General features: G+C 44.0%; 1 protein-coding gene across 1 annotated transcript in view; it reads right to left on the bottom strand.

The window, feature by feature from the left end:
- The window catches only part of FGD3 (FYVE, RhoGEF and PH domain containing 3), a 59,733-nt gene that overhangs the window by 5,992 nt on the left and 29,651 nt on the right, over positions 1 to 24,090 (bottom strand). Inside the window, exons 8-18 of the mRNA XM_009647893.2 lie at positions 21,488 to 21,626; positions 20,584 to 20,642; positions 17,644 to 17,790; positions 16,997 to 17,089; positions 16,445 to 16,524; positions 15,997 to 16,027; positions 15,382 to 15,483; positions 11,530 to 11,592; positions 5,692 to 5,814; positions 3,561 to 3,713; positions 953 to 1,093 (exon numbers count right to left, since the gene is read on the bottom strand). Coding sequence (XP_009646188.1) covers positions 953 to 1,093; positions 3,561 to 3,713; positions 5,692 to 5,814; positions 11,530 to 11,592; positions 15,382 to 15,483; positions 15,997 to 16,027; positions 16,445 to 16,524; positions 16,997 to 17,089; positions 17,644 to 17,790; positions 20,584 to 20,642; positions 21,488 to 21,626 — 1,131 coding nt within the window. The remainder of the gene's footprint in view (positions 1 to 952; positions 1,094 to 3,560; positions 3,714 to 5,691; positions 5,815 to 11,529; positions 11,593 to 15,381; positions 15,484 to 15,996; positions 16,028 to 16,444; positions 16,525 to 16,996; positions 17,090 to 17,643; positions 17,791 to 20,583; positions 20,643 to 21,487; positions 21,627 to 24,090) is intronic.

Here is a 24,090-nt window from a genome sequence, read left to right as displayed (position 1 = left end):
TGCTTCACTTTGAACAGCTTAATAATCAGGGATAATGTTTAGTCCCCAGACTGTTCCTAGCTACAGCCAGACAAACTGATGGGAATAAAAAGCAAACCTTCATCTCACTGGAATTACAGCATGGCAATGGTAGGCTGAATGCAGACCCATTTCTTCTGCCGTCCCACCCAGGAGAGAAAAGCAAGCTCTGCATAAACGTGTCAATCACCATAAACGTGTCAATCACCAAATAAGTCAACAGGTATGGGGGATCTCATTTCAGCACTGCCATTCTTCATCTTCATCTCTAAGGAAGCGTGACTGGTATTTCTATTTTGGATATTCTGTCTTGGCTATAGGTATTGCTATCTCTTGACTTTCATCACCCACAAATGCTAGTTAGCATCAACAGCAGGCTTCAAAAAAAATAACGCTTACCACGGTAATTATTTCAAGTAAAGATAAGATCGCATGATGCTACAACAAGGAGCTTTACCAAACACTGTCCATTTTTCAGGCTGAAAAACGGCTACATTTCCACAGATTCCTCCACCCTCTCAACCCAGAACTAGATTTAAAAGAAAAGCTTGGACCAGCAATTGCGATATTCAGCCTGCTTTGCAGTTCTATACATTTTACAGGGAAGTGCTTTCCCTAATGACAGGGTAAAAAACCTTTGAATATACCTGTCTGAAACCTCAAAAAAACCTAAACCATAATAAAATTATCCTTGTTTTGTCATTTTTTTGGTAAAAAAATGGAAAAGAAAAGCTACGAGCTTAAACATTTGCTCAGAAACACATCAGCAGTAACTACAGATAACGAGGGAATCTGAAATCGCTATATTCAGAAGACCAGGTTCATTTTGTTGTTGAAATCAAGCCAAACCCTTTGACCTATTTCTCAGCTTGACACAGTCAAACTCACGCCATTTCGCTTTGCTGTGTGTTACCTTCCATGAGTGTCATTTTACCTGGCTACTTCCTTGCAGATACAGAACAAGTGGTTCAGCCTTGGGGATGGTCACCCACATTTTGTACCAAGTCTTCCCTTTTTCAAGGAACTGGAGGTAGCTGCTGAAGAGGCTGTTTTCAGCTGCTAAGATGCTTTGCTTCTGAATGAAGAGAAAAAAAAAAAAAAGATGGAAAAAAAAAAGAGCTGTTTCCATGGACGCTTACATGAGCAAAACACTTAATTCTAAGTATAAAATGTACTTAATTTACATTGTCTGGAGTCAAATAATACTGTAGGGCAAGAGATGGAGAGCCCAGAGCTGAACAAAAGTTTAATCATTATTATGAACCATCAAACATCGCACAATTCCATGCAATAGAGGCAGGTGCTGAACTACTGTTCCCAGCAGACACGAAGTCAAATTCCACTGCCACCAAGTCAACGGAGGATGCTAATTAAGATGATGCAGCTAGTTTCTCACTTGGCAAAGCAGGCTGGGAGATGATTTCAAATTAGTGCAAAAGGTGCATTAACAGACCCTCTTGTGCACGGGCGCAGAGATGGGAGCCAAGTCAGAGAGCGCCAGGGCAAAAAAAGACGGAAAGAAATTTTTGTCTTCTGAAAGAAAGCAAAGAAAATCAAAATCCCTGTTCACATTAGACTGCGCACAGAAGCCTCCTGGGGATTTCTGACATCTGTTAATAACATGTAAAGTGGCAATGTCCTCAGCTGTTACTAAGCTCTCTAAGAAAGTTTAATGTAAATAGGAGGGCAAGAAGACGACTGTCTCTGATCTTCCTTTTTTATACACCTGCCTTCCTGCATTGACCTGAGCCTTTGAAGATTTAGCAGAAGGCTAGAGGCCTGGGCATAGGAGGGGAAAATGACACTTTTCCTCAAGTTTTGAGAGCTCTCTGCTGTAATCTGCTTTCTGAAGCAAAGCCAGAGGTCACATTTTGCTGGTTTGCTTTTTGGCTTTTCAGATTAACAGAGCTTTCGGCTGGGTAGGTGCAGGTTCTCACTTTACTGGCAAACAGCTCTGCTGGAACAGTGCTAGGAAGTTTGTCATGGGATACCACAGCCTACAGAATGCATCTGAAGTGCTCATCGCCTGGAGGCACAGCTGTAACCTGTATCTGACGTTTTGGATGGCGTCAAGCTCCGGATCCAGAATCTTCTCTGCACGCTGCAGACGTGGAAGTCCAGGGAAAGGCAATGTGTGTTTGTAGCTCTACCCCACTTTTTATCTCCAACATTCTGGATGTGCTTGGGTGCAAGGCTGGCAAAGCACCTGAGCAGCAGAGGTCACTCTGGGACACCGTGCCAGTGTAATTTTACCTGTGTTGGTACATTTAGTAGCCTGGGAAGAAACATGACATACTGGGAAGCAGAGCCGGGCAGGGCCTGAGAGGAGTGAGGAGGCATTTATTACCGGAACTCTGGATCTGCACTGGTAGCTTTACGTTTCCTGCTCGGAGTCTGGCTCTTTCCCGTGTATTTTGGTTCTGATGGGGAGTATAACATGGCTGGAAGGCGGTCACATGGCTCTGAGGGGTGGCTTCCAGAAAGATGTTTTTCAAGGTAAGATGTTTTTCAGTAAATGCTGCCACTGCTCCCCAATTTTCCATGCAGCTCCAAGCAGGATGGTGTAGGTCAGCGTATCGGGCGGGAAGGATGATTTGCAATCACATTCTCAGTGCGTCAGTGGCTCTTCCAAGAATCTGACATCCCTGTGGGTCCACTTCCAATTGAGATGAATGCCCTTTCACAGTGACTTCTGGCTGTATTTTACAGGTAAAAGAAATAAAAACCTTTTCTTCAGGGTGGCCCGTGAAAAGTGTGGCACATAAAGGTACTCACAGCTCTGCCCGTAGTCTAAAAAAAGCATTAGTAAGAGAAGGTTCAGTTGTTGTGGGTGAGGATAGAACAAATCAGTTTGCCAATATGTTTCTTGTGCTTGTAAAAAGTAAGGGGAGGATGTGCTGCTACCGTGGTATAAAGCTTGGTGACACCCGTGGCCACTGTGGAGCAGCAGTTTCCATGTGTAAGTTGTGGAAGTCACTTCTTGGAGAAAAGTCTGCATTAGAGCGGCTTTGAGAAAGTTTCAGCGAATCCTGACAAGACTTTCAGAAGGATGCCATGCGTTTGCACAATCAACCAAGAAGAAATTAGTTTCAATGATATTTTCACAGGATGTGAAGTAAGGAGTGCAAAAGTTTCTTCTATAGGGAGTTAAAAGTGAAAACCCAAAACTTATCTTGCAAAGTTTTGCCAATAGTTATTGTGCACAACGCAAGACTAGAAACGCACTGTAATAAAAAGCAGCCAGAAGTTTTTCCTCCTTTTTCATTCCTCTGAAAGCTGAAGCTTAGCTGCAAAACTCACGTGCACCCCTGCCTGAGCAGCACCCCATGACGAACACTTGCATTCAGAAACAGCATTCAGGCTGCGTGCACCTTCAATACAAGTTATAGGCCAGAGGCTCAAATGTCACAGTCGGGCAGTAAAGATAACCAAACAAATCTATTTGTTTTAAATAAATACATTGGGGAAAAAAAGAAAAGGAGTGAGTGAGAGACTCGCAAGGGCAGCTAGCACAGCTGAGGCTCCTTAGCCAAGCACCGTACCTCTGCAGCTAGTCTTTTCTTTTGCTCTCCAGCTGCTTCCACTCCAGGGCTGCAGGGGCTGGCTGGCGACTGCAGGAAACACTCCTTGCACACTCGGTTGTGACGGCTGTTATCTGCGAGTGGTTTGAACTCAGAGCATTTTGCACAGATCACCTGTAGCAGAAAGATGGTGCTTTATTGGCCATAGCTAAGACGTAACCCTTCTCCAAAAAAAGTGACTCACAGAACGGTTGCTATTAAAGTAAAATCCAGAAAACCAATGTAAGCGTAAGACAGTGATCAATATAATATTTACTTTATCTCCATTAATAATTAACGTTTTTGTGATCCCCTGCTGTGTACCAATATACCTGACTAAAGAACACGTATGCCTTTGGGAAATACTGCATGACTAACATCATGCAAGTTTGTTTTTCTTTTCTTACATGCCTTTATGAGTCAAAAATGGCTCAGGCTGACAAAGCAATTAGTGTTTTTAACACCAATCGTAAAATGGTCTAGGAAGGACTGGTTTGCAAAGTACAGGTGGCTGATGCTTCCTCATCCGTTAGGCAGCCTGACACAACTGAGGAATCAACAAACCACCGACCATTCTAAGAACACAGTCCAATATATTACCCAGCAAAAAATATTTGTCTGATGCCAAATTAGCAACTTCTGATTCCTGTCCTCACTTGCTGAGAGCACACAGTGGCACACCCATCTGTGACGGCAGCGTTTGCGAGGCACGATGGATCTGCAGCTCCGGAACCTGCTGTCACCCTTAAATCCCACCCTGCTGCTTGCTGTTGCACAGCCGCTCCGGGGAGAGAGGCCATCCCCTGGGGTGCAGGGGCAGTCGGCCGCCTTCGACATCCATTTGGGTTTACCATGCAGTCACACACCACAACTGCCCTCCAGGCACAGGTGTACGTTACGACATGCTTCTCTGCACGATGCTAATTACTATATGAAGGTAACAGCCTTAATTCAGGCAAGTGTTAAGTGAAGCCCCGTTCTGCCAAGTTATATCAACAAAAGCAAGCCGGTATTTTTAGAAACATGATAGCCCTTCCTTGCGACGAATTAACTTAATTTGAATGCTATTTCACACTATGGAATGTCGCATAACCAACAGCTGTTTAACACTAAATTATTAATAATGTAATTCTTGTTACCTCTCTGCCCATGGGGGAAAGCTGTTATTTAATTTCTTTAATAACCCCGAGCTTTGCAATGGAACATTTTAAACATCCAGAAATGTATTTCATTATTTTAGTAATTATTAATAAGAACAAACCCAGAAGGCTGAAAATCCCAATTCTGGTGCAAAAGTGTCTCCTCCACAGTAATTTTATTTCCATTGCTCAGACTGAGGTTTCTTCAAACAACTATACATTCAGGTCTTGCTTCAGCTGAAACTGTATCTCCACTTCAAATGAATAACTGTATTTAAATAACATTATTCTGCACTGGCTACACCAGGGCCACTGACCCGTGAAACTCAGTCACAGAAGGCAGGTTTCGAGCTGCATTACAAGAATCAATCTCATCTCATCTTGGCCATGGTTGTGATTTTCAGAAAAAGCCCTGAGAATTCAGCTGTTCGTGAATGGCAGTGGGGAAGGGCAGCTCAGTGCCTTCAGTAACCCGGCCTCATAGCTCTGGGGCTGATTTTTTTTGGACTTTTCAAGCAGGATGAAACCACTTTTTGGCACCAGCAACTCTTGAGAACTCTGCTTTAGGGAAAAAGCCACCCATCCATCTTTAACATTGCATGTTCTGCTGTTCACCCTAGGGAATGCTGCTGTGTGAAGTAAGGCTGTCAGGAGGCCATTCTACGTCCGCAACCCAGATATAGGGGACAGCCCCCTCCCCAGGTCCATGCACATCCCCAGAGAAGAAACCACCTTCCTTTTTATCCACGGAGGTGCTACATTCACCTTTAAACCATCACAGAGCAGGCCCCTTGCACCAGAGTTTTGCTTTTTTTCCCCCTGATTCCCAGGGGGTAAAACAAGTGGAAAGATCTGCTCTGTTGGTGACCTGCCATGAACCAGCACATCGTTAGGTCCTGCCCTGGAAAAATGAAACATTCTCTTCATTAGTCTCTGCAGAGAAAGGGAGCAGCTCAGTGCGGTCTGATACTTACAGCCCCACACTGCTTACAGTGGTGCCGCCTCTTAGTGATGGAGTTAAAGCTTTCACTGCAGCTCTTGCAAGCCTGTTTCTCCTTGTCTCGCTTGGATTTGGAAGATTTCCTACAGGAATCACTCTGAAATGAGAAGTACAATTATGTGATTTAAGAAAAAAAAGACCGCAAAACAAGTCACAGAATTCTCCTACTGACAAAAATCCTCTTTGGGTTTCACACCGTTTCAGAAAAGAAATCACGTCAACTCTGCTAACGGTCTTCGCTGGGTGGCCAACTGTTGGGTGTTTCTGGCGCGGCATTATGTAATCTCAGACTGCTCGAGCCAATTCTTCAAGTCCCTCCCTGCCCCCTCGTGCCCTCACAGCCACTGAGCGACCCCATCTCACCGCCTGTTGGTAACAGGAAAGGAGGAACTGTCAAGAGAGCTTTCCTTGCGGGACCTGGCTCTTCCCCGCTGCAGCTGGACTTGGCTAAGGTAAATGTCATTGGCTTTGTGAGCGTGTTGTAAACTCCTCCGTTCATGGGGAGGAGATGAGGAGGTTTGGGGAAAAATGGCTTTTTGCACCACCTGACTTCAAATGCTTCATTTTGGCATTTCCTTAGGCTCCCTCCCAGCCCATGATGAAACACAGAGCTCCTTGGGAAGGCGGGGACCTACCCCGGGGGACCTGCTATTAGCTGCTCTCAGCAGAAGACGCTTGCTATCAGCCACCTAGGTAGCCAAGCAAGTCTGGCCTCTGAAGTGAAGCACCTAAGCTGGTACATGAAGTCACTTGGTGTGATTAAACCCAACTGTACAATTTTGTGATAAACTGAAGAGCATTAACATGACAATGTGCAGTTCATAAAATACAGCTTCACACAGAACTCCCAGTAGCCCCCTTGTTTTGTTTTCCTTTTTAAAGGCATAAATACTGTTCCTCCTTCCCAGTCAGGACTGCTACGGGCAAGGGAGCAGCAGCTCCCAGGGGTAAGCCTGGGGCACCCCCAGCCAGGCCCGTGGGGATCCCAGCCCGAAGGAGGGGGCAGCATTGCCTTCCTCCAGTACAGCTCTTTCATGGGAAGAGGTTTGGTGACTCCTCATTTTCGTTTGCTTGACAAAATCATTGAACAAACTACTGGGAAAAGACACATTTCCTTAAAATCAGAAGAGCAGAGGTATTTTACATTTTTTCTGAAAATCAGCCCTGTGAAGATCAGGCCCATTGCAGGTTACACATTCCGGACTCCTTGACACCCCCTTCCCTTTAAACCAAGTGCATTCTAAGTCACAACTCAAGTCCACCTTAGAGAGAACAACTGGCTCAACTTCATGGTTTTGAGCAGCCTGCAGCAGTCACTGAAACAGCTTTTCAGGCCAATTAAAAAAAAAAATTAAAAAATCCAGTTTTATAACTCGACGCCACTCTCCCACCTTTCAGCCTCCCTGAGCCCCTGCCCTGCCATTCCTTGGCTGCAGAGGCGCAGTCTCAGCAGAGCTACTGAAACCACCCTGCCTCATCAGGGCATTACACAACAAACCCACAACTCATTACTTCTAATTGGACTGGATCTTTTCATTTTTATTACCTTTTCTACAGCTGCAGTAGCAGTGCTTCAGACTTGTACACAAGTACACGGGACGCATTGCGATTCAGCTCGGGGATGTGCTCATTCAGGAAAATCACTATACCCCGTATACGTACAGATTAATCGCTCAGCAAAATGGAATGCCTGTGAATCCAAGTCCTCCCCCACATCTAAGTGAAGTGCAGTATTTCACTTTTCTTGGGAAAAAACAGATGTAACCAGTACGGCACTGAATGACAACCACCAAGCAACGCCTCGGGAGAATCATGGGCAAAATCGTTCCTTCCAGACTCCATAGGCCCCTCCAAGCAAGGCGATTCGAAAGCTTTTGCTGACCATCAGCAATATACAGAGGAACTCTTATTTGCATCACGTATATTGGCTAAAGTCAGCCACTTGTCACGCTGCTTTTGGTGCTATTGCTGTTTAGTTTTTTAGCAGGCTGGTTTTCCTTCCACTGCCCTCAAGTTGTCAGACCAGAGCATCTCCTCACTGGTCAATGTTATTTTTCCTCTTCTTAATAGTTAAAATTTGCACATAGCACAACAAGCCTTTTGATTCTTACGTTAACAACAGTTTCACTGGTGCTACTGGAATGGCAAGAGCATACATGAAGGCACCATTTACCCTTGTGCGCTGTGACTGGAAGATAAACCTGACGAATGCTAAACAAAACCAGCTCTTGGCTTTCAATCAATACCTACATGTGCCTGCACAGAAAAAAAGCTGAGGTTCCTCCAACGTGAATTGAATGGACATGCTTCATGTGGCAGTTGGTTAATTTGATTTGTACTTCAACAGGAACATCCATCACCACCCACATGCGCGTTTCTATAACACAGGTAAGGCTCAAGCTGGATAATTCCTCTAACAGAGCTTGCATTTGACTGCCTCCTCCGTGTGAAACAGCCTCCAGGCTGTTCACTTTCAGAAATACATGACCAATATATTTGACAAGGGAAAGGAAGCAGAAAACGTTATTAGATTGGGCAAGATTTGTTACGACAGTTATGCATGAGCTTTTATTTTAGACCATTATATTTATTTTAGACCATTATATTTTAACTTGTGCTGTAGCATACAACAAGCATTTAATACGAACTTCACTAATCACAAAAGGCCCTGTCTAAAGAGGTCTTTAAGTGGTTGACGAATACCAGCAACGGTTCCTAGTATTTCTCGACATTATGAGAATACAGTGAGAACTAAGGGTTAGAAACATTGTTATTGCAGCTGTAGAAAAGATAATAAAAATGAAAAGGTATTTTCTTTATGACTTGGCAAATTCCAATGAGCAATTACAGAAGAAAGACTTACTCAATATTATGTTATTTAACTGCTGACACTAGGAAAGAATTAAGAAGCCCTTTGCTTTGCCTTCCTGCGGAAGCCATGAGCCTGCTGCATGGGTAGTCTGCGTCCCACCGGGATGGCTCTGGAAGGTGACCTCACCACGTATGCTTCACTATGCACTACCTGAACAGAGAGGATTTGTACAAACTAAGGGCACGCATTGTAATTCACAAACCTTGTTCATCAAAGATAAATTTAACCGTCACTTTGCAACTGTGTCCTTTATTACACAAGCTACGTTATTTACTCTTGATGTATGTTAAGAGGGAAGCCGATACAAAACTGCCCTAGCTTCAACGGGAATATCCTGATACTAAAGCACTCGAGTAATCATCATATTTCCCATCTTTCTTGGGGTACCCAGCTGTGTTTTGAAACTGGTGAGTCTGACAGGAAAAAACACTTGCATAAAATCTGTTCAGAGTCAGGATCTACAATAACTTCTTTCAGCCTGGGTTGTTTTGACCACTAATTTGCTTTTGCTCTACAGCTGTGTTTAACTCTCTCAATCTTGACAGTTCCCTCCAGCTTTAAAATTTTGGTGGAAGATGACCGTATAGCCCAGCGAGAGGTACAGCTCATGCCTGGAGCTAAGTGACTGCAAGGTGAAGGCCTGCGGCTGGGCTCTCGGGAAAGCAGACATCACCTCAGCAGTGAACCACCGGTGCCTCCGTTTGCTTCTGAAAAGCAGGGGAGAAACACTGAAGAGCTGGTGGAAACAGCAAGAAAACCAGCGGGCTCAGGAGACTGTTGTTCTGTTATTCGTCACGCGCTGTACGTTTCATTCTGCCTGGGCCAGTGGGTAGAAATTAAGCCTCAATGCTGTACATGCAGTATGTATGCAGTTGGAGGAGACTCTTGTATGGGCAGATGCATGAGCAACAAAGGGGTTTTAAACCTTTTTCTTCTCATCATCCTTACACAGCTGCGTATTTTCCATTTACAAATTACTTATTTGGAGACACCCGCAATGGGGCAGAACATCAGCGGGTGCTTCTGGGAATGCTGAATCTATGTGAGAAATGAATTTAAATGATGTATATTTGGTACTCTGTAACGCAGCACAATCGTTTAGGTTGTTTCACTATCTGCCGATGTCATACATGCAAGGTTACACGCAAGACGATTGCTGGCTCGTACTTCCCTCATGCATGCAGGTCAAGCACAAGCTGTGCTAGCAGTGCGGTGCAGTGAACGGTTGCCACAATGCAAGCAGATTGTACCTCCTGCAGCAGGTTTTCACTGCCTGGTTACGCAAACGTGCAAGGCTGAAGAGAACCCCAGCAGACAGTTCAGGAGGCTCAGCAGAACCACAGGAAGGAGGGATGAGTTTGCTGACCACCACCACCACCAAGTGGTTTGCATGTGGAAGCTGCTAAGCACAGAATGTACTTGCTCATGCACTTACAGAGATGTTTCGAGAGGGACATCAGAATTAAAAATTAATATTTTCTAAAGCTGCAACTACTATCTGAATTCCTTGCTCATGCTGATGTTATCTGTTTGCTGCAATACAGCAGATTGAGATCCCAGATTCAAAAAACCACAATTTTGGATATTTTTAGCTTTGTGGTTTTGATCAACTCCATTTTTATTGCTATCTCAGGAATTAAATTATTCTTCAAATACACAAGGAAAATGACTTAATGTGTCCATATATACTACGCAAATCACTGACACAACTAGTTATAATCAGCTATAAAGATCTACATTTTTTAAAGTTTAATTACAACCAAAAGGTACATTTCCCTAAGAGACGTAAGACCAACAGAAACTTTTCTGTGTTTGCTTTTAGATGTTATATAAAGCCTCTTTTTCCTGAAGTAGTTCGCTCACTATAATGTCTGTAACTCAAGGAACAGGCAGTAACTGCAAACCCAAGTACAAATAAGCAATTGCTTAGGGAAAGTGTGAATGGACGATAAACAGCAAGGAGTATGCTAGCTGCAAACACTTCTTTTTAACAAGCTCTTGTTTGTGTAGGTGGGGTTGCTGTCTTATTCAGCGTACGACACTCCGTAAACTCCACCAGCAGATTACACGCTTGGCCAGAGCTCTGGAAGAGCCTGTGAAGTGGCTCCTCTGTTATTAGAAAGGCCATGCTAATACAAAACATCCCGTAGTATGGCTCAGCAGGTAGGGGCTTTCTGGTGGTTGTTTCTTCTTGCTGGGGCTTTTTTCAGTAAACTCAGATGACCCTAAGGCATTTCCTGAAAATCTGTGATTCTCAGAAGACATTTTAGAAGGAAGCATTAAGAATGCTAAAAAATAGACCTCATTAAGGACTCAAAACCTCTGGCTTGACTCAGCCGCAACCACAGATGCTGGACACAGCAAAATGAAAAATATCTTTAAAATTATGCTTTGCTTCTGCTGCAGCCCATCGCTTACAGGCCAGGGATGTATGAAGGCACTGTCATCTCCTCTGTATTGGCAGAAGCATGAAAAGCACACTATGGAAGAAGCGTTCATCAGACTGGTTCTGGAGATGAAATCCCAAGTTACACAACATGACAGTGTTGGCCAGCCAGGTCTCCTTGTCTCTCTTTGCCCTCCTCGCCTCAAGCATTTAGTGTAGCTCCTATCAGAATTTAAAAACAAACACCCTCCCCGCCCCAAACCCCCAACACGACAGATGTAACAACCAAGTTCCCTCCAGCCAGGTTCCCCGTAACGGGGTTCGCACATGTGCGCAGCATGTATCCGAACAGGGGGATTTAAATTCACTGATGGTGCAAGCTCTTCAAGTAGTTGTGGGTGCAACTTAGCCAAGAAGCTCAGGACAGCACAGCTGCACCAACCAATAGCAGAACATAAACTGATACTGAAGAATATCTGATTTTTTTTTTCCTGCTACAAAAGAAAGAGCCCCCCTTCTTGCTCTACCAAAAGCATCAGCTTCAAATTACTTACCCCTCCAAATGCACCACCACCATCTGCTCCTGGCATAGACTCCACCGAGCTGGTGCTTGCTATCTGAGAGAAACAGAATGACAGAGAACAGGTTCAGCGTGGACACTCTTCCTAAAATATATCAAACACTGAAAAAGAAAACATGGCATCATCTGCTCTTAGCCCCTCAGCTATTTGCTTGTGCATGCACTTCGACTGCACGTGTTCTCAGCCACCCTCAAACACCGGGCTGACTACGGAGCGGGTGATGCCCAGCCGAAGCTGCTCTTTGCTGCGGCGTGCGCCTGTCCCCCCACTGTGCTGCAGAAAGCAAACGGCAGGTTTTGGGTCACACAGGGCCTTTGAGCCCTGCAAGCCACACTGAGCAAGGGCTTTGGGGTGTCAGTGGATTCTAGGGAGAAAGAATATTCACTCCATTCAAACAGCGCTCCATTGTGCTTTTCTTAATTGCAATACATCTCTTAATCCCTTGATAAATGCAAACATATGTATTCACTACAGGGCAAGTAACAAGCTTATGTACACCAAAACCATAGGGCGCATCCTAAAAGGAAAACCACTTCATCTGTCATTAATTTACAGGGAGCTTGCTGGTTTACAGCGGGTTCTCAAAGTATTGGACTCTGTAAGATAAATCCTCCTGCTACTCCTATAGATCATTCTCCCTTTGCCAATTAGACAACATCTCGTATTTCGAGGTAATCCAAAGCTCCAGTGCATTTTTGCACTCTGGCTTCACTCCATCTGAAAGCAAAAAGGCTCAATCTCTGTTATTATTAACAACCTGAAGGGTAGCATTGAGCAAGCGGCCAAACTGGAGACTGTTTGTTCTGACACCTGCTGCAGCGATTTATCAATACACTAACACAGTCAATGGGCTCTTGAGAAGAAGCAAACGAGCACCAGAGCTCTGCCACCCCCAGAGCACTTCCTCAGAGAATGGAACTTGACTGAAGGGAGGCACCGTGTCCTCAACCCTGGACAACTACTTCTGCCTCTGCAAAAACCCCGCGACCTGAGGGCCGTCACATCATCCACTCCCCAATCCTGGGGAAAGGGGTTTCTTTCCACCACAATCCCAACCAACCCCGGTGCTTAGGTCCTTCTGCCTAGTAAAAGTATCCTGTGGCACAGGACTTGGGAAGGGAAATGAAAATTGTGGCAAGAAAATGGGGTTTCCCTAGTTGCTTGTTCAGATCCCCATGTCCTTTTAATATTTATTTGGAATAATGTGCTAAAATCAAATACCCTTGACTCTTAACCTGGAAAATATTTCAAAAGGGCTTTTCCCCCTTGTGTTACCACTACCCTCAAAGTGTGTAAGGTTTGGTATGGAGCTACTGCGAGTGAACAAGATGACAGCTATTCACGTTTGTCAGAGCTACCCCAGAGCTAGGGGGAGGAACAGAGATGGGGTGGGAATCTCAATGATTTAATGGGATCTAAAAATCCCGATTTAACTAGCAGAAGCGCTCCCAACTCTCAGATCTTAGGGATGCCACCTGCGCCGAGCTCTGCTCTCTGCGGCATGTCTCCTTGCCAGCCTTCTAATAATGCACAGACTGGGTCCTTCTCCCCTTGAGCCTCCAACACTTCTGAAATCAAGCAGTGGCAGAAGTCCTTTTCCTTGGGAACGTTTTTAGATGGCTTTAAAAAAAACCAAACCCTTCACAGAGCCTTGAAATGCTGCAGATGAATATGGAAAACAGGGAAACGAGCGTCCTCTTTCTGAAGTAGCTAAGCCACAAAGGGAACCCAAAGCTGTCTGAAAAGACTTATTTAAAAGACCACTGCTACAGTCACCTGCAGGGCACTGACAGGCAACGGCTCCAAACGCTTGCCTCCTGCCAGGTGGGAGTTTACATAATCCTAAGCATCAGGACGAATGTCAGATCTCTGCACCCCCAGAAACTGCAAGTCTTCCATAGGCAAATTACAGGCTGAAGATCAACCCTTAATGCTTGTACAAGCTTATCTCAGCCAGCAGGGAAAACAAAAGCATGGTAAGAATTGTGTGCAAAGGCATGCACTGGTCATGCAACCGAAATCAATCATAAGCACGTATCAAATGTATGGCCACAGATGGGAGGAAAGCTATTTGGCTATTTTTCTTCAGGCTTATTAGAACCAGAGTCCAATTTCTAGTAGCTGTTACAGATCCAGCCCGGAATCTGTGAGTGCGTATCTGTTTCTTGACTGATGAGAGTAAAAAAGGAAGATTGCTGTCATTTTTTCCTCTAAAGCACGCTGCCCAGTATTCCATAAAGACGGTAAGATCTGTACGGTGGATGCTGCCTACAGGAGTGCGTTGCTGCTAAGAATGCTCTCAGTGTTTGTCCAGTTTTCCTTACAGAGCTGCCTTCAGCTCTTTTTAACTGACAGCAATTTCTGCCACATTTAACCGTGACATCAGTTTTCAAAGCTGATTATCTAGATAAGCTGATCTTCTAAAAATGCAGGTTAGCAATCAGGCATAAAAGAAATTAAGGTGCCTACTGCATTAATATCCCAGCCAGGAGATAAACCAGACTTCTGCTCTGCTTGACTTTTATGAGCCAGTAGAGTATAAACATGTGGCTACACCATTAACACAGAAGCAAAATAAATTGTAATTTACAAAGCAAGATAATAACAGTGAAGTCGAACAGACACTGTGTCTTAATTGGATAGAAAGGAGTGTGCTTATTAGCTTGCTTATTAGCAAAAGATTTTTTTAAATCCTGGTTCTGAAGACAGCCTTGAGTTATCTTTAAAAATATAGGCATGAATGATTATTTTCCAATTCTTTCCGAGAATTTTTAGCTGATGAATCGTCCATGATCAGTAATCTATACCATGCTCTGAAAATGGTTCATTGCTGGCTGCTATCAGCAATGGGACCCTCAACTCTGCAGAGGCTTGTGAAAATCTCCGCTGCCAGCCTAATTAATGCTGGGATGAAAGGAACATCTCCCACCTCTCCTGAGCCCCCTGGGAAATCAGTCAGACAAAAATCCAGCATCACTGAGTCACTGAATCAGATCTGGGAAAGGAGAGGTTGCAAAAATGGTTAGGTATCAAAAACAACAAAAAAAAGAGTTTAGGAGGTCTGGGGAGGGGGAAGATAAAGAGATCCCCAAGTTTAATCTCTGCAGATGGACCTTCTCTCCCTGTGCTCCAAGATTTACCAAGTTTGACCACCAACATTGTCAACACACAGGCAGGTCTGCAAAGAATTCCTAAAAATTTCCCTCTCCCAGGCCCTCTCCTCTTTAGCTTGCAGCAAATGACTGTGGCTAAGGTTAGCACCATCGTTGTCAAGTCGAACGAGGAGATGTTGTCATCATCCTCATGTGAACACTTCCAAAACAAAATTCCTAGCAAACACAGCACAGAGTAATACATTTATTATAAGACAGTATTTTTAAGATCCTTTTAAAATGCATGAGTATCCTTTCAACTCTTGAAAACTTTTTAAATAATAATTAAATAAGAAAAAAGAATAATCCCAAACTGCACCTCTGAGGAGATAGGGGAAGGTAATGAACAAAATCTCCCAGGCACACAAACATCATTCCAGAAAGCCAAGCACTCATAGCATTGAAGAATTACACCCGTTATGCTAACGATCCACGCATCTGGAAAACATGACCGATAGGCCTCTTGCACTGAATTACCCCAGGTCACTCATTCCGTACCTGCACGGTTGAGTAACTATGACTGATGTGCACTTGAGAGCCAGAGAAACGGAGCTGACTGTACCGTAATGCAACACAAGAATCAGGAACAAGACTACACTATGTTGAAGTTAGCTGTGTAAGCCCAGCTTAACTGTTGGTAGAGCTGTTACAGCAAAGGACGACTCATACTTACTGAGGAATCAGGAAGATGCTCCTCCTCCTGAGAAAAAGAGCTATTGAAAGCTCTAAACGTCTCACTGTTCTGTTTGTGCTTTTCAATGGTTGCTTGAATGACCTGAGACAAAAATTCCAGCAAAGATGAGAAGCATCACTAAAGGAGCCTTGAAAAAAATTCTCTTGTAGGAAGGTGCCTACAATTATAATTTTAGTGAAAAACCCCTACACCTGTGTAAATGAGATAGAAACTTAAAAACCTCAGTAACGACAAGTGGTGGTGCTACCTCCCTACTGTTTAAGTTAAAAACTAAGACTGCTATCAGACAGCGCCTCTGCAAGTCAGACTACACGAATATACAGGGCTGATCCGATGCCTCGGCCTCTTCTCTTGCTGGGCTTGGGGACTGCAGGAAACGGGGACCCTCTGGGAGGCTCTGTGCGCTGCCTGGGGTGGGACAGCAGTGGGGCCCTGGTGATGGCTCCACAGTTCTCCATAAGCAGCTTTCCCAGGCTGGACCACCCAGCTTCCTTGCACAGCCACATTCATTCAGAACCCCAAAACCATGATTTTAAAAACAAGGCGCTGGCTGCATGGTGATTTTCACCCATATCATAATGGATTTGTATTAACCTGAATCCATTCCCTCTTCTCCTCTTCTGTCCTGTTAAAACAAAAGAAAAATACAGAAACCATCATAATTCTACCTCCAGTATTTTCAGTAAATTCAATTCACATCTTCACGGCTTTATATCCATCAATGTTTCAGCTTTGCTATCCACTATTTTATAAACATCATTAATAACTATTGACCTCAACTGTTACCAAACAAATGCCAAAAATGTTTGAATTATTAAGACAGTGGAACCTACAAGCACTGCTATGAACACTGTGAGCAAATCAACACAGCACCTGAACACACTCTGACTCAGGACCAGCATGTTCTTTTGCATATGTGAGTGATGCGTCTCCAAAGCTCATCCCTTAGTTTAAGCTATGTTGTATGAGCACTGCCATACCCCTCAGATCATACATTTTGACATAAATATTCACAAACCTCGAGACAGAACAAGCACCATACCTGGCTTGTAGCTCCAGCGATCTCTTTTTTCCTGTTATTGAAAAGGTATGAGCCACATTTTGCTTGGCAATTTCTTGGACCTGTAAAAAGAACACCTCAGCTTCTCACTGGTCTCCACTGTCTTTCAATCATTTTTAATGACTTACAAATGTATTCATTCTTTGAAATATTCAGTTGAAAGGATCACTCAGAATACAGTAAAGAGGTAGAAAAAAAACCCTGAAGGATTGTTTCCATAATTACTCATCTTGCTACAAAACTTCTAAGTCTAAATCACCAACCAGTCCCCTCCAGGAGCAGGGGGAAAAGGTGGCTCCGGTGTCAGCTGGGTGACAAGGGAAGGCTTTCAGTCAAAGCAGGTGCAGTCACCATCTCCTTGCCCACCTTTGGATGATTATCTCATAATAATTCCAAACCCAAGGGATCCAAAGCTGGATTTTAGAGCTGTATTATATTTCTACATACATATATTGTTGTATTTTTGGATTCAGAGGGGATCTGACACTATTGAGTGGGGAAGCATTAAAATGGGGTAAAAGAAGAGGTGCAAACCTGCAGTCCTGCGATGTCCATCTTCTCTCGAACACTGAACTTCTGGCCTATCAGCCTCAGTTTTGGCACACAGTACAGCACCATGCTGTTAAACTGCAACACGGGAAGGTTTTAAGTTAAGGGATTACACACTGGACAGAGCCTGCATTTTGACCGTTCAGGACTCTGGTGTGTTTTACTCTAAGACGCAGTTCTCAAGAGCTTTACGGAGCAAGCTAGGCTCATGTATCGTTACCGAAGGAAGCGGACAGACAAACATGTCAGCCGGTCACTTCTCCCTTCTCCCCGCTCTCCGGTACCAATTCAGCTGCCTGTGAAGCAAACGAGAGCTATCCTCTGTGCCAGTGAGAGCCGGCCACCCTGCGCAGCATGGTGGTGCAGCTGGAAACGCGCCTCCTCACGCGCTTCACAGACTGCAGCCTTGCAGCAAGGAGACGGGAAAGGGCTTGGGGCCTGACAGGCTATCGGCAAAGGCACAGGCGGGGGAGAAGGAAGGAAACCCTCAAGCAAAGGCATCAGAAGAAAACTGCTGCTCAGAGGAGGAGTAGCTGCGCTCAGCTGGTGAATGCTGTTTGTATTTGAGATTGGGAAAATGGAAACATTTCACAGCACTACCCTGAAAATAAGAGAGCAACAAAAAAACTCACCAGGAATAAATACCTATCCTGCGCTGTGCCGTTCTTCGCTGAAAGCTTCTGAATGTGTCCTTCCTTAATGAGCTCATTGGCTGGGTTAACAATATCCTCTTCACCTCCGAGTCGCTCGTAGACTTCCAAAAGCTTGTGCATCTTTTCCTGCAAGTACAAAACCCCCAGCAATTTAAATAAAAGAAATTATTCCACTTGGTCTATTACACACAGTATCATTTCCGTGGTAAGTGTAAATAAGTAGGAAAGAAAAGAGTCTTGCACTTCTGCTCTAGCTTTGCATTTTCAAAAATTAATTAATCCCTGTTCCACACTCTCCAGGACTCTTCCCCGCTCTGTTTTAGCCACTCATGAGTCATACTTGGACTGTACTGTTTTAATGGCATTTTGAGACCAACCTATTTGACATTTTCAGATATTCCTTTTCAACAATAAATATGTAAATTTGGAAGCAATGGCATGAGTGTTTCTCAGCTTCTGAGAAGTTCCACCTCTTGCGTTGTTGCTGATACAATGGCACGTAGGTCTCCATCAGGAAGCATGCTCATATTCTGCATTTCTAAGCTAAGTCTAAAACCTCAGCTGCAGTCCTAGGCAGGGGCTTCCATGGCAAACAGTACCTCTGAAATGGGCCAGGACAAAATGCTTAAAATACTGTTTTAATGTCATTCAGGCATCCTTATGTCTTGGTCAAAATTCTTTATCAAGGGATTACTTTTTGCTTTTCACCAAAGCACTGTTTCTACGTCATATTAACTCATCCAAATATTTAGGTCCCTCTATACAGTATTCAAATGGATAGAAGTAACTGGCTCGCCCACTTGCAGTCGCTGCATCAAGCACTGCAGCAGCTTTAACAAGCCAGAATAAGAAAGGTGTGCAGATCTTGCTGCTGAGTTACAGCATTTGGAAAGATTTGGCGTTCAACCACAAGCTGGACTGATGTGCCCAAATGGCGCTGCCAGCAAATGGTCAGAAAGCAAGGGCAGATATCTGTGCCATTACACCCAAATATATGCCCAAACATCTCTAAATCATACCTCTACCTATCTACAGACTAAGTTGGAATTTCAGGTCTTTACACGCTTTGTTTACCTCCATTTGACTTGAGAATTGCCACCACAAATACACATCAAGCCAGTTCCTGTCCTAATCAATTCTTCTAAGCAATGACTAAACAAATGTACAACCAAAAAACTCCATCAAAACCGCCCAAACAAAACCAAACCCTTAAAATAAACAGTGCAAGACAAAATGGGAGGTGGAAGGTTGTGGACTAAGAACAAATAAGCAAATCACCTAAGCTCTAAAAGGCAGTAGTTTTTTTCACCCAACGGGAAGATGAGCAGGAGATCCCACTAATTTAAAAACAAGCAAACAAACAAACAGTGAACTTATTGAGCTTTTTTTTTTTTTTTTAAAAGGAGAAACTGGAACACCAAGAGCAGATCCAAAGCCTTAGGGGATGTCTGCACTTCTAGGAAAAGGCAGCTTTGGAAGCACGATTTATTTCTTCAGCTACACCGCAACGGGAGGAAGCCGCTAACAACTAATTCAAACCTCCCCTAACTTTGGGAAGTACTGCCACAAACCTTGCTTTTCTTTCTGTTTGGCTCTGACCAGACAGGGCCATGTGCACCATCCCACGGGGCTCCACAGGGGCGTGCATGCAGGACACCGCTGCTCCACACCGTGCTGCTCCCTGCCGGCCCTCGCCGACTGCCCCAGCACACCCACCCTACCTTCTGCTGGACGTGTGAGCTGGGAAACCACCAGGTCAAGCCTGAAATTCTTACTCAGATATTTTTCCTTCAAGTTCTGCTCAGGCAAAACCCTATTAATTACAGAAGAACTCAACGCAATAAGAAGTCCTGATTAGAGGCTGCAGGTTCTTATCAGCAATAAACAGGGGGTGCAAAATTATTATAGCAGCCTTTTCTAACAGTTTTTTGTGTACTAACAGAAAAAGCATCCAACACAGAAAGCAACTAGCTGGTGGCTTCATATTCCTACTGTCTGTGAAGATACTGTACGCAGTCCCCAGCAAAATAGTTGTTCAAGGCCCCAAAACAGAAAAGTTTCCACCAAAGTACATACTTATCAAGAGAGCACACTAGACGCAAACAGAAATAGATGGTTTCAAAACTGGTTTTCATGGAGACATACTGAAAATACACAGACATCAGCTGGTTACTTCCCTGTAGCAGCCACAGGAAATGTGGTCTCATGGTGTCCCCGCCAGCCGGGAGAAGGAAGTAAGGGTCCAATACAGAAAGCAACGTAAGCCTTGTACCCACAAATGGTCAGAGAGCATTAAGCCAGATAGGTAGCATTTCAGATCTTTTAGATGCAAAAGTTCCTGAGGCACTTTGGAGCACAAAAGGCATAACATCTGTAACTATAAAGCCCATTTACTTTCATTGTAATGCGCCAGCTGTTCTGTATGCAAAGCATGCACCAACGTTCAAAATCTCCATGGTCTCAGACTGCCCAGCTTTGAAAGTACAGCTTACCAAAGCTACTGACACACACCAAATGGACACTCTGTGCATTTAAGATGAGCCAAAATCAAACCTAAACAACCTCCAGGCTGGTGAAGACCTGTAGGACTGAAAAAACAGTGTGAAAATCTGCAAGGACAGCTTACTTTCAACACTTTTCAAGGAAGAGCAAATAAGGAGTTTTACAAAGACCTCCTTTTTCAACCCATTGGGTTCTTAAGAACAAGGAAAGTGAAATTTAGGCTCAACAACCCATGGTAACTGCAACAGGATCATTTATGAGAAAGCAAATTCAGATATCCAGTGACATTTAAAGCCTGGCTCACTGTGTTTGAAAATTCTCCCCAGTGTACTCTACTGAGCCCACGGCAGTGGGGGACCATTGGTTCAACCGAGTGTTTCAGTCAGATTACAATTCCATGATGCAATTTCTACTCACCATCTTGCGGATGGCTGCATTCGAATGGTTCGCTGCTGTAGATATGAGCTCCAGTGACTCTGCAATACAGGTAGCAACAGTTACGCATTCTCCCGATTACAGCTGTTAATAGCATGTTGGGGGGGTTTTCAGCTCCCTGGTTAGCGTTTTTCCTGCAAAACTGCTGTTGCAAAAGCAAAGACTGTATTTCTTCCTTCCATAAAGTAAAAGGAACGCTTATAAGCAGTTATAGACACAATCACTTCTGCATGGGCAGGTCCATGTGCATCAGAACGTTTAACCTTGCTCTCCTAAAAGTCTAGGTCAGCCAAATCACATAGTGACCAAAAAAATCACCTAGGAATCAACCTACTAAAAGTTAACTTATGTCTTACTTAAGTCTTCACAACCATGTTTCTAAGAGTGCTTTCCTAAAACAGGGCTTGAACGCTTACAGTAACATGAACCCTGCTTTGGTCAAGATCACAAACTCCTAGAACCCAACCGAAGCCCATTTCTCCCATTTCTTTGCGCTTACAGAGTCTAACCTGCTTTCCTAGGCAAGCAAATACATTTAAGACCATTCTTATTTTCTTCCTTTGGCTGTTGCAAGGATATCCTCCTGTATTTGTCCTTGGCCACACAATGGATTAAATAAAAACGCCAGATGTTCCACCATTGCAAACTTCAAATTTTGTCATTTTTTATTTGCCAAAGCTCCCTTCATGCCTAGAGCTGCCATATCAACCCTTTTCTTCTCTACTCTAAGAGCATTTAAAATCCCATTGTGCTACATTTGGCAATAACTTGATTAATTCAAATCTCCATTTCTACCATATCCCTCCTTGAAAGTATATGAACGTGTGAACAAAAAACTCTCCAAGATTTTATTGTGCTCATTAGAGAAAGAGGAGTTGACATGTACTTTCAGCATCTTTCCTGTCTGGAGACTCTTCTGGAAGCTTCTTTAAATAGTCCTTTAGGAGAAGCTCATAACGAGGAATCCTTTGCACTGGTTCAAGCATGTGATGCTGCAATGTCAGGTTTCCACACACCTCCTGTTTCTGTAATGGAGAGAAAACAAGCACAGAAAGGTTTGGTTTTGTTCCTGCCTTTGGTGTTAAACAGCAATGAAAAACGACCATCTACGTATGGTTAGGGGAGCGTAAAACAACTTCTCAAGCTATCATAGAATCATAGACTCATTTAGGTCAGAAAGGACCTTTCAGATCCCCAAGCCCAATCGTTCCCCTAACCTTGCCATCCAACCACTAAACCCTGTCCCTCGGCACCTCATCTGCCCAGCTTTTAAATACCCCCAGGGATGGGGACTCGACCCCTTCCCTGGGCAGCCCATTCTCCTCTTCCCCACGCCTGTAGTGTTGTGTGGGGTTGTTGTGACCCCAGTGCAGGACCTGGCCCTTGGCCTTGTTGAACCTCATACAATTGGCTGGGCCCATGGATCCAGCCTGGCCAGGTCCCTCTGCAGAGCCCTCCTCCCCTCTAGCAGATATCAAAGCTGACAGGTTTCATGTGAACCTTTGTCCCATGTCTGGCATTTTCTGCAGATACGCAACAATATTCTTTTAGATTCTGCATGGTTCTTCACAGGCTCAGAAAAGCTCTTCCTATTCATGACCCTGTGAAGCATTTTTCCCTGCAAAGACCATAAAATCAGAAATGCCATAGGAATATATTGCATTCTAGAGCTTTCTGTACGAGCAGCAGACACACTGCTCACTACATAACCTCTGAAGAAGGAGCTTCCTCAAATTCTCTCTTTTTTTTTTACTTGATCAAGAAGGGGGGTAGGCTTGAGACCTGTTACGTATTGCCCAGTAAAGCACTGATCTGCTCTGCTTGCAACAGCATGGTGTGCTGCAGTGCACTCATTGTCATAGGATCCCTAGGAAGTGAAGGGATATTTCTATTTAAAAGAGGGGAGGAGAAATGAGAAACCCCGTATGAGTAAGTAACTTGTTTTAGAGGACACCGGAAGCTTCCGTCAGCAACGTAATCTCACTCCCACCCCTCGCCATCAGCGTTAACCACACGTAGACACACACGCTCTTCTCCACAGCATTATTTTTACGTCAGCTCATTAATGCCATGTCTCTGTCTGCTCAGGTGTAAGCAACCCCTCAACTACCACAGTATGATCTCCTCAGAGAAAGGTGCTTGTTTCAGGTATTTGTGATTTTCCTCATAAAGATTTCAGCCTTTGACACTGCTGACTCGCCTGATTCTCAAAGCAAAGCCTGGAGATGATGGGATGAATGAATGATATAAAAATATTAGCTATCTTTCCAGAAATTCAAAGACGTAAATTTGCTTTTAGAAACATCTTGTCACAGTGTAGCAGGGTGAACAGTATTTCTGTTTATAGGAGATGAAGTGAATTTATTATCTCAGAGTTGTACAGCACCATGTTTCCCAGAAAATACCACTGGGATGGAAAGATCAGAGATTCCGGAAAGAATGAAAAGGGGCACAGAACTGCACTGCTGTGTGTGAGCACTCGGCTTACATTCCCACGCCTCCTTACTACACCCTTCTACACTGTCCTTTTACTACTGCCAACAGGATGAACCTTAATGCTGAACAGCAAGAGGGACGCAGAGGAGAAAGTCACGTCAAGGCTCGTGTCAGTTGTATCCATGGGCCAAGCGTATCCTCTTTAAAAAGTCAGCAGTGAATAAGTAAACTGTTTCCAATAGGAAAAGTTGAATGCTATGTAACTTTTAAAAGTTTACAGTTTACAGTGTAATTCAAATGACTTTACTAGAGGAAGGATACATGTTTATTCGGTGTTTAATTCATGTGACAATCCAAACCACAGAAATATATATTACAAAGTACTTAGGTGATGGTACGAGGAGAAAGTTGGCAAAAGAAAAGCCCCAATAACCTCACCGGCTATCAAGTTTTGGCCCCAGCAGGTGGATGTGAACCAGACAGGAGGTATGCTTATCTTCAAAGTCAGCTAAAGTGAACTTGATAAGTCACAGTTATTCATTTATAAGTAACATTTGATTTTTGTCTTCCGATTCCTTTGTTTAATTAATAGTTGTTAATGCCTTAAGCTGTATAGCTATTCCATTAACAGCCTAGGTGGACAGTGTGTTATTGCAGGATCACAACAGGCTTCAACTGGTATTTTGGAAAGCAACTGTGGCTTTTGATGGCACAGAGATAGGTCAGACGAGTGGACTAAGTATTCTGGGCCAGATCTTTGCCTCCTGCAGCGACGGTCACTGACAGAAGCAAAAGGTGCTGTGATGCTGCCGCTAAAATAAAATAAAATAAAACAACCTGCAGTGAAATCCTGTCATCAGCAGGCTGCAGAACTGCATCCCCTATGCGCACTGTCCGTCAAAGTTTTGCTCAAGCAACAGCAGAAATGCTCATGGTCTTGGATGGCTGCAGACCAGCTTTGCAGACTGAGAGCTACCACAAATTGCTGGTGTTGGTAGCTTGGTGCTGAGAAGAGACAGATGAATTTTAGGGCAGGTGAATGCCTGTGCTGTA

This window comes from Egretta garzetta, unplaced genomic scaffold (assembly GCF_000687185.1).
Source record: "Egretta garzetta isolate BGI_Z169 unplaced genomic scaffold, ASM68718v1 scaffold451, whole genome shotgun sequence".
NCBI classification, from domain to species: Eukaryota; Metazoa; Chordata; class Aves; order Pelecaniformes; family Ardeidae; genus Egretta; species Egretta garzetta.
This window is presented reverse-complemented; position numbering and strand designations above follow the sequence as displayed.